The following is a 9,686-nucleotide window of genomic DNA, read 5'->3' as shown; positions in this document are numbered from 1 at the left end:
AAAGCAAGTCGTTCATACATACCTCCGCCTCGACGTCTCGAGTGAGCGATTCGTCGCGACACGTTCATTCCGATAAACACCTCATACACTCGTAAATTGTTTTACTTACACGGCACACGGCACACGGCACACGGCGCGCGGTACTCGATCGCGTAGCGATTATTCCCGCGGCCCGCGAAACGAGGAAGCAGGAATGCCAATCACCGAAACGAGCGCGTTCCGAAAACAGCACGAAGCACGGTGACGTCAGTGACGAGCGCGCGCGGAGCACAAAACTTCCTACCTGCAGTGCGAAATTCCTCGGAAGAATGATAACTGAGTCACTCACGCAGGTAACACTACTCCGAGCGTTGACGGAAACAAGTGACAAGTCCGCTCATCGCCAGAAACAACGTCGAAAACGCGCCGATCTTCGAGGAGCTTTCGAGTTCAACGGTCGCGCCGCTAGTACGGGTTGATACGGACTGCGCAGGTGCCTACACTGCCTACTACGTCACCGTCACCGTATCGATCCGCCGCGCCGGCGGCGCGGAGCGGCGCATGACGTCACGGCCTACCCCTCCTGTGCTCATGCAGGGGCACCAACATCGATTACACTCGCGCCAAAAATACAATTTTGACGTTGACAAAGAAAGTCACGTAGAAGAGATTATCTTTAAATCTTAAAATTCTTTCCTAAGTTTCTACTTTCATAAATCTCTATAATGACATTAAATTGTATAATACGTATTTTATAATCATCAGGCAAGTATGTACACGTATAACAGCGTGATTATCTACTAGACAATAAGGTAGGCGATTAGTTTTATACAATTTACAAAAGCTTTATTTTGCTCAGGAAGATATGTACAAGTCTTTGGCAATTTGTATTCCTTAGGATTGCTTATCCTTCAATTTTTGGCGACTCAGTTTGCCTCTCACTGTTCTATCATTGGTAGAACGTGCGTTTTCCCGCAGATACATGTGATAGTACAATATCCAGCAATAAGTTACACCAATGGCACAATATACAGAGGTAAATGCTAATGGTAGGAATGGCAGTTTGTCGCCAAGTAACAATTTATGCAGCACCACTTCGTAGATTGTAACTAACGGTAGCGGTATTACGTACAGCCATTCGTGTAATCGTAACAGAGGCCCGCCGTGCTGATTAGTCAGGATTAAAATCGACGAAAGCATGTATGTCAGCAACAACACTAATTTCAGTGAAGACAAATTATCGGGATACAGCAGAGGTAAAAGAGCAGTCTGTCCAGCAGTGCTTAAAATAATGAATATGCGTGCGTCTTCTGCATATATCGTCGCGAGGACGCTAAAAATTATTATAAAATCATATTACTTTTAAGCTCCAAATAAATACGTGTTTCGTAAGATAATAAAACGTTCGTGTGTTTAGTACTCACCACAAAGGGATAATCGCGGTTAGTATGGCTTTCTCGTGCACATGCCAGCCAAACATGAATGAACTTAATGCACACAGTACGATGCACCTAACAAAATGCTTCGAGTTCATGTAGGACTTTTTACATAGCAGACACCATAATGCAGGCTAAAATATATTATATTAGTCATTTAATCCGTGTACATATATAAAGACTATAATAATATAAACAGTAAAATATATTTGATACAAAATATAATTAAGTCACTTATGTGTTACATGAATAGACTTACGAGCATTGTTACGAAAGTCAGAATAAACGTAACGATAGGAGTTGGAGTGGGTAATATAAGAAAATTTTGCTCTTGCACTAGGCCACCCGTCATTACTGCAGATTTAACATCCTCCAACCATCCTAAGCGTTTCCAAATCACAGACAGCACTTTCTCTGCGCCGATATATAGAGCCCAACCATTTGCAGCCCAGTACGAATGTACCAGACCTCTTTTAAACGGAAATAAACGGGAAATTACCTGATAAAAAAAATGTTAAATTAAAAAGAAGAGAGAAAATGTAATTTGCAAGTTATATAAATATTACCTGCGATAGTTGAGTTCTGAATGGGCCGAAGGATACTGCTAGAACGGTCAAAACGATAAGTCCAAGACTAAATAACCGTTTAAAGAACTTTTTACTGTCCCAACAATATGATTTTAATAGCCAGACAATGTATGCTGGTGCCACATATACATATAGATGTTTCAAGTTGAGTAAAACAGCAAACCACATAGCGCCTTGCAATACTGACACCTGAAAACAAGCCGCTTTTTACTACAAGTAAGTTTCAAAGTATATTACAGGAGTTACCTGCTTGCCAATCTTCGAGACGTTTGCCGTTGAGAGCAACAGAATGCCAAGTAGAAAACCATTGTACTGGAAATGTATATGATCAACTATCAGCAGTCCTATGTTGCATAATGATAAAAATATGAAAACTATGTGGCTGTTTAAAGATTTGCAAAATGTCCTACCCATTCTATAAAAAAAAAAAAAACACTTGGATTTAGATTTCATATTGCATAAAATTCTCTAAAATGTTTACTTTTTTTTCTACAAAGGTATGCTTTTTTCATGGAAGATTTATTTAATTATGTGAACCATAAATTTTGTAGATATACTTACTCTCTTACTCCATAAGCAAGTATCAGATCAGCGACTATAACGGTGCCTCTCTGGAAATATACCGTGGCTGGTGAGGCATAATTCAAATTCTCCACTTTAAGCATCTCTGGATCGAAAAACGCAGCCGCTTGGCTAAGGCAGTACTCAAACCACGCAAACAGAGGTGGATAGTCAAGAGTCCAGGGAGATCGGGCGTTAATGTACCATTCTCTAACAGGTAAACTGTATGTGATGGCTAGCCAATTGCGGTGTACCTCAAAATCAGTGGAGCGACTGCAAAAAAGAAATCCAGAAAATATATATAAATCTCCAATATAAGTAAACAATCTTGGCACAAACTTTAGCTAGCAAAGAGATTATTCAGAGAGCTCGCTTACTAAGTAGGAATTAGGAGGATCTTAATACAGGTGACCAAAAGGAAAGTCTTCAACAGTATACTATCCGCTCTCCAAAGAACGGAGGCTGAAGAGGAGGATTTTCCATCCCGGTACACTTGAGTTTCTGTCAAAATGTCTTTCCCGTCAACGGACATGTTAATCCAACTTGCACCTTGCTATTTATTAACGTCAACTATATCTCGATAAGCTTCGACGCATTCCGCAATTACGATAGCGGCCTCGGGGAACAGACATTCGGCGAAAATATCGCCGGCGCGATATCGCGTGCGATTGCGATGACGCGCAGCGAGGTTAGGACACGCGTGGCGCGCGACGACTTATAGGTTATGTTCGCCAGAGGAGCGGACTCGCGGTGTGCTCGCGGACGGAACTGTTGAGCTATGTTCGTTCCTGGATTGCCGCCGGCTTTACGAAAGGCCGTGAATCTCTCTCGGAGCTTAAGTCGGTGTCGCGTGGCACGTGACACTTGGAAGTCCGGTCAGTGTCGAGCGTTCAGCAGGAGGCTGCCGGGGGAGTTCCTCGGCAGCGACGGCACCAAGAAGCCGCGGCCGAAGACGGAGCCGGTGCCGAAGATCACGCTCGTGTCGCCGGACAACTCGATCACCGTGACCGTGCTGGAGGAGGCCCAGCGTCTGGCGAAACGGCGCGATCTCACCCTCGTCAAGGTGAACGATCTCGACGGTAAGACGCAGCGGGCGGTCTACAAGCTGGTGAGCAGTACCGGCATCCTCGAGAAGACCGAGACCGAGATCGAGGAGGAGACCAAGAGCGCCGACAGGACCGCGCAAAAATCGGGCAAGGGCGCTAAGCTGTTTTACATATCGGCGAAAATTACCGAGCACGACCTACAGACGAAAACGAAGAATGCGGTGAAGTTATTGAGTAAGGGGCGCAAAGTTAAAATCGCCATCACCCTGGACGGCGCCAGCGGGGTGAGTTCTGTGATTCTTTCCTTTGTTTCTTGGAAGTAACTGAGAGGGATTCCCAGATAGAACATAAAACTCATGATGATTTTATCATGACTTTATTCATCACTTAAAAGTTACCTGAACCTGAACCCTGAACATGTCCAGACAGCTTTTAAGTGACGAATAATTAAGTCATAATATGATGTTAGCAGTTATGAGTTTCATGTTCTACCTGGGTTGTCAGATAAAAATGCACGGGGCATTCCATTACATTAATTATGTACGTTGTGTAAATAATCTATGTAAAATGTAATTTTTTAGGATATTTAAAGCCTGATATTCATAAAAGAAAACAATGCTGGGATGCCCCGTGAAAAACACAATTATTTAATCACATGCATGTTTTTTTCATTCAACATATAGGATAAGATACAAAAAGCCATAGAGGATGCTGTAAGAAACGATGGCAGTGTCCAACAAATGCCGTCAAAGAAGAACATTATTTTACTCTTAATAAATCCTTTACCTAAGAACGAGGATGTTTCTGTAGATAATAAAGACGAAACTAGCAGCTCCAGTAGTTAATGAAAGAAATAACACACAAGATTTGTTGAATGTGATAAATATGGACAGATGATAACTTATCGTTAACATTGCGAGAGAAAATAAATTCTTCCTGCAACTAAAGTAATGCAATGATATGTATGCGCATTTATATATATGTATATACATATTGTGTGAATATGTTTATAGTGATTATATTTATTTTGAATATATTATAACGGTTTTACAAAAGAATAACAGGTAAATAGCTTTTTTTTTGTACCATACCTACAATTTCATTATTGTCAATGAAGAGAATTCCATGTTAATAAAACTTTCCGTTACGCGTCAAACAAACGGCTTACTGTCTACCGAACTACTGATATGTCTACGTCGCATTTTACAATTGTATTTTAAAATATCGTGGTTCTCAGTTTCCAACTGAAGTTGTTATACAAACTTTGGTCTTACAATGAGATCTGTAATGCGTGATAAATGCTACAAATATGACGACACGCGTATATACGTATAAATAAATGTCGTTACGAGAGTGGTCTTCGTCGCGTTTTACTACTCGCGCTAGAAAGGAGCGACTTACTTAACATTAATATTATTACGTCGCAATATATTCTGATTTAAACTCCTTTGCTACCATTAGATAGATATCAAATGATTTGTCTTCACTCTTCACGAAAAACTATACAACTATTCGACATTATCGCCTATGACAATGGCAAAAATTCTAACATTCTCTCTTTTCTAAGCACAACTGACGCATTGGAATGCAAATCCATTTTGCCTTAACTTAATATGTTGAGAAAGAAACGTCGCGTGTTATAGCTTTAAGATAAATAAAGTCGTAATTCAGTATTGGCACGATGAGCGTCGCGAAACGACGCCTGGTGTGATTTTCTTGTGCGTATTAAATTACACTGGAGGACAGAAAATGGACACGAATATAGAGAGAGAAGCAATTCCAAAAATCTCTTATTATAGCCGTTTTAGAAGAACATGAACTTCTATTCTCTATAGAAAATAATCAGTGAATCGTGCAATGTTTCTTAAGTACTATAGTTAAGTGTTGGTTCTGTGTGTATATATCACAAGATAAAAACTGATTTTTATTTTTTTTTCTCCTTATTGATTTCGATATTCAAAATCCAGAAAGGCTAATTCGCTATTTCTCACGAAATTTAGTACATAAGTCATAAACGCAAACGAGATAATTACAAAATTGTATAATAAACGTGTATTTTACTTAAAATCTAAAATATCATAAATTTTGTTAAGAGTCAAATGAATTACTTCGGTCTTTCAATCACTGATTCACTCTTTGATTTTTATCTCGTTAACTCTACCTTCGCTATTAAAACGGCCGTTCACGTTAAAAGAATTGCTGTCGTCCAGTGTTATTCTTAATCCTCCGATACCTCTGCTCCTCCTAAACGCTCATCCGAGATTTCGATCGCGCGACGTATCTAAGAGGAAATCGCTTAATCAGTCTAGTCATATAAATTCCAACGTTTGAAGCAGAACGCACCGCGTCGTGTAAATCGCTTTGGTGAGAGCGATGAAATTGCGAAAACGTTCCGCCTGTCTATTGCGGACAGTCCACCCTGCGACACTTCTTGATTTCCGCCAAGTTTGGACAGAGTTTGGCCCAGGCTCCCCTCGGCTTCACCATCACCCTTCTGACCCTACTCCGCCATCCCTCGCCGCAGGTCGCGCTGCACTTCGACCACTTTGACCACGGTGTCACTTTGCAATCCACTGAAACTTTGCAAACGAGACTGTTAGACAAACAGAACTGACGATCGCTCCTGCTCAAATATTTTATCAGGCAAATATCAGGCTCCACCCTAGACGAGTCACGTATCCGACGAACTTGCTTTGTCGCGTTAACTCGATGGAGCTTGCGAATATATGTTCATCGAAACGCCAGTTTTGTTCGCTGTAGCAATTTTTCTCAGTTGCGGAGAAATTTAATATCAAAATTGTTATATTTAGGCTTTTGTTTTATGTAAAGCGAAAGTGATGTAGTAAATGGGCTAACGACACGAGCTAAATAAAAATTTAATATTGTTTGCATCGAGTCCAAGTAGTTGAATGTATACCGCGTGTAAATGCAGTGTTCTTTTATATCAAGAAAATCATAAAAAGAAATCATAAGAAATATTCCCACAGTTTTCACGAATTTTAGTTATCTATTTGAATATTTCGAAGCAACATAGGACTTACTCTCGTGCTCGGCATCGGTATTTTTGTCTCGATGAAATCGCCGACCTGTTCCATCAGCCTGTAGAGCTGCAAAATTTGGTTCTTATTATTCTCTAATCGTAAAATCAACCAAAAATCGAAACTTCCAAATTTAAAAACTATAGGTACGTTTCCATGTAATAAAAGACTTTAAAAAATTTAGTAAAACAAATATATCAAGTTTTCATAATTGTTTCAATAATTAAATCGGTTTGTAATAATAGATTAGACAAGGTAAGTAATACTTACAACACGGTGGAAGCTTGCGGCACTTCTTTCTTCGGAGAATCTTTTTTGGACAGCTTTTACCTCCATTCTCGGCTGGAACCTGCTCGCAAAGAAATTAAATTTTAGATATACGTATCTAATCAAGAGAGTATACTTTACAATTTTTTATACCGTATGTATAATTTCTCCGATTGGAGGATCTATGTCAATATTTAGTATTTGTTGAAACGTCGTTGGTTTTGTTTCGTATCATAAGCATCGAGAAATTTGAATAAGCACACGAATAAGTTTCTAACAATACCATAATTTGCCTGGTGCTCATTGTATATCCGCGACAGTTCTCACAACGGGACCATTTACTCCATTCGGAGACCTGGCAGTCCACTTTGCCATTCTCACTCGATTCCATTATCTGACTGCTCGCTTGAATGCCTTTAAAATTCTCCTTCTCTGCAAAGAGGCGCAAAATGATCTTCAGCGAAGCAGAAATTTCCGTGCATTGCATTTCTCGGCTAATGGTTTTTAAATTCACACTGTAAGAACAGATTGTATGTGTGTGTGTATATGTATCCGTGTGCATGTACGTATCTCTGTCATAAATATTGGTTTAATATAGATCAGAAATGTTGAGTAACTTTTGCATAAAGCTATTAATTATCACCGTGTTGCGCTCTCTTCGCTTTCGCGCTGCGTTGCTCCTGAACGGGAATATGATAGCTGAGGACGCTGCTAAGGGACACCTTCAAGTTTTTCATGATTGCCGACAGATTCGCCCTCAATTCTCCTTCGAATTCGTTAGTAAGCGTGTGCAAGGTATAACACAAACGATTATTCGTGGATAGACAGTTTACTCACAATGCGGAAGCTTTACGTGATGCATAATTAAAGATTTCAGACGGCGAAAAAGCGTATAGTTCTTGAAAGTCTTAAAGAAATAAAACAAATTTGAATAAAAATCAATGTTCTACTATAATCATCTATGATGTATTCAGATATCAGTATATTAGTATATTTTTAGTATACTTTCTAATATGCTAAAAATACGAACAATAAGATCAATGTTTTAAGCTTAATTCGCGACAACAGTAATTAACGTATTGTATATACAAGACATACATTGTATATACAGGACATACATTCGGTATTATGGTAAATCTGACTGCGGGAGTTGCTATCGCAGGTATAGGGATTAGCATGAAAATTTGATTAGCGCACGTGCGGCGGAGATTCCGCAATTAACAACATTATCATCATGCGCCGTTATAAAATGGTGAATATGGCGTGTAGTAATCGGATTAACTTACTTTGGAAATTACCGCAGACTTTGTAACAATCCTGTTCGGTTGGAAAATTGTTTCGATTACCGTCGCATCCGGTGTATGTAAAGAAAAGACAGCGGCCGGTCTGCTTGTCGAAGTAGGTTCGTGACAAGTTCCCATTACAAGTTCCCGCTTTCAAGGGTTCGCTACAGATCTCTAATTACAAATATCTAATTAGTGGTGATGTTTCGCTGTTACAGTTACGGAGATAATGATAAGAGGCGCGCAGTGATAACGCTCGAAGATGAAATGTGTGACGTAAAGTAACGACCATGGTTGTCTCGACTCTCTGGTAGAAACTTTCCCATAGCGAAAATATATGACAATATAACGAAAATACATCTATGCATTATTTGTTATTTAAAATAAAAATCAAATATTATTAGAACTTTACGGACCGCCGCGCGATTTTTTTTACTCCTGAGTTGTACTGTCAAAAGTAATTCAGAAAGAAGTTGAGCGTTAATATTCTACGTACTTTCTGCCTCCTCCCTCGTAAAACTGCAGCTCGAAATTTCGGATGTGCATGACGCATACTGTTCCCTGCACTTCACGTCGTCCTTATCCATGTTCTCTTTTTTCAATAAAAGCCTGGATCTCGTTTTGACGCCGGGCCCGCAGCTAGCACTGCACGGCGACCACATTGACCATTCGGTGTAGCGATCAGCTGGACACGTCTGCGGCTCAGAATAAAAAATCGTTTAATATAAAAAAGGGCAACCTATTGAGAAAATTGTAGAAGCAAAACTCTCCTTCTCTATTACATTTGCGTTAAATCTCGAAAAATCTTCTAAACGCGCATTTCCATGGATTACGTAGACTTCTTTTTACTTCGAGAGTTACTTAGTCACGCGCTATTGCCTGACGTACAAGAAAGTACAGCAAAAGAAGTTTGCACTTTCAAATGAGTATCGAAAAAATATTATAGAGAGAACATGAGTTTTGCTTTTATATTCTTTATTCGTGCGTTAAACGTGATTTTTCAATTTATCGTAGAGATTTATTTATTTTGTCATTTAGTAGCATTTAATCGTTACATACTTCATACGATGATTACGCATGTGAAATATATATTATAAGCATAAATGTACGATTGATGATTACGGTTAATAATGATTATTTTTAAATAAAAATTCTGTATTGATTCGTTACAGTTGTGATATCACAAGACCGCAATACCGCATAAATAGATTTTCGTCATATGTAAATTAATTTTTTTCTTTTTAGTTTCCAAGTTTTAAAAATATGTTCCTGATATATTGATAATATCTGCAAAACTGGCAAAGTTACAAGCATTTGAAAATCCTGTGAGGATACTGTTTAATGTGATCAAGAAAAGATTAAACGATTCTAAAATATGTATTCTGAAATATTCTTTAAATCTAACATAATAGAGACAGTTTTAGCTACTAAAAGGCGATTCTGTTTTTTTAATCGTAAGTAAAACCTGTTTTTTTATCGTTCTAAACAA

The 9,686-nt window shown here is 39.0% G+C and overlaps 3 protein-coding genes across 8 annotated transcripts in view; 1 reads left to right on the top strand and 2 right to left on the bottom strand.

Annotated features, from left to right (window-relative positions):
• Positions 1–802: 802 nt before the first annotated feature.
• Positions 803–3,095, bottom strand: Xit (ALG6/ALG8 family glucosyltransferase xit). Of its 2 annotated transcripts, none has more exons than XM_071789158.1 (7): positions 2,941–3,095; positions 2,564–2,836; positions 2,249–2,384; positions 1,982–2,191; positions 1,675–1,914; positions 1,404–1,549; positions 803–1,312 (listed from the first exon to the last, which is right to left on the bottom strand). In XM_071789158.1, the coding sequence occupies exons 1-7, from the start codon at positions 3,093–3,095 to the stop codon at positions 874–876; spliced, it is 1,599 nt and encodes a 532-aa protein (XP_071645259.1). In that variant the 3' UTR covers positions 803–873. The 2 variants fall into 2 exon arrangements, with proteins under 2 accessions (XP_071645259.1, XP_071645258.1); XM_071789157.1 differs by having other exon boundaries at positions 804–1,312; positions 2,249–2,417.
• A 246-nt stretch (positions 3,096–3,341) lies between these two features.
• Positions 3,342–4,769, top strand: LOC139819653 (uncharacterized). Its single transcript, XM_071789170.1, has 2 exons — positions 3,342–3,893; positions 4,293–4,769. The coding sequence occupies exons 1-2, from the start codon at positions 3,342–3,344 to the stop codon at positions 4,452–4,454; spliced, it is 714 nt and encodes a 237-aa protein (XP_071645271.1). The 3' UTR covers positions 4,455–4,769.
• The window catches only part of LOC139819637 (spondin-1), a 27,651-nt gene continuing 22,576 nt past the window's right edge, over positions 4,612–9,686 (bottom strand). For 2 of the 5 annotated variants that reach the window (XM_071789141.1, XM_071789144.1), the window contains exons 10-16: positions 8,694–8,892; positions 8,201–8,371; positions 7,558–7,680; positions 7,198–7,346; positions 6,918–6,996; positions 6,651–6,716; positions 4,612–6,188 (exon numbers count right to left, since the gene is read on the bottom strand). In XM_071789141.1, the coding sequence (XP_071645242.1) occupies positions 6,010–6,188; positions 6,651–6,716; positions 6,918–6,996; positions 7,198–7,346; positions 7,558–7,680; positions 8,201–8,371; positions 8,694–8,892 (966 nt within the window). In that variant the 3' untranslated portion in view covers positions 4,612–6,009. Of the gene's footprint in view, positions 6,189–6,650; positions 6,717–6,917; positions 6,997–7,197; positions 7,347–7,557; positions 7,681–8,200; positions 8,372–8,693; positions 8,899–9,686 lie in introns of all 5 variants that reach the window. The other 3 variants (XM_071789140.1, XM_071789143.1, XM_071789145.1) reach the window with 3 other exon arrangements.

Source organism: Temnothorax longispinosus, chromosome 9, assembly GCF_030848805.1.
Source record: "Temnothorax longispinosus isolate EJ_2023e chromosome 9, Tlon_JGU_v1, whole genome shotgun sequence".
NCBI classification, from domain to species: domain Eukaryota; kingdom Metazoa; phylum Arthropoda; class Insecta; order Hymenoptera; family Formicidae; genus Temnothorax; species Temnothorax longispinosus.
The sequence above is the reverse complement of the archived record's forward strand: the minus strand, read 5'-3'. Positions and strand labels throughout refer to the sequence as shown.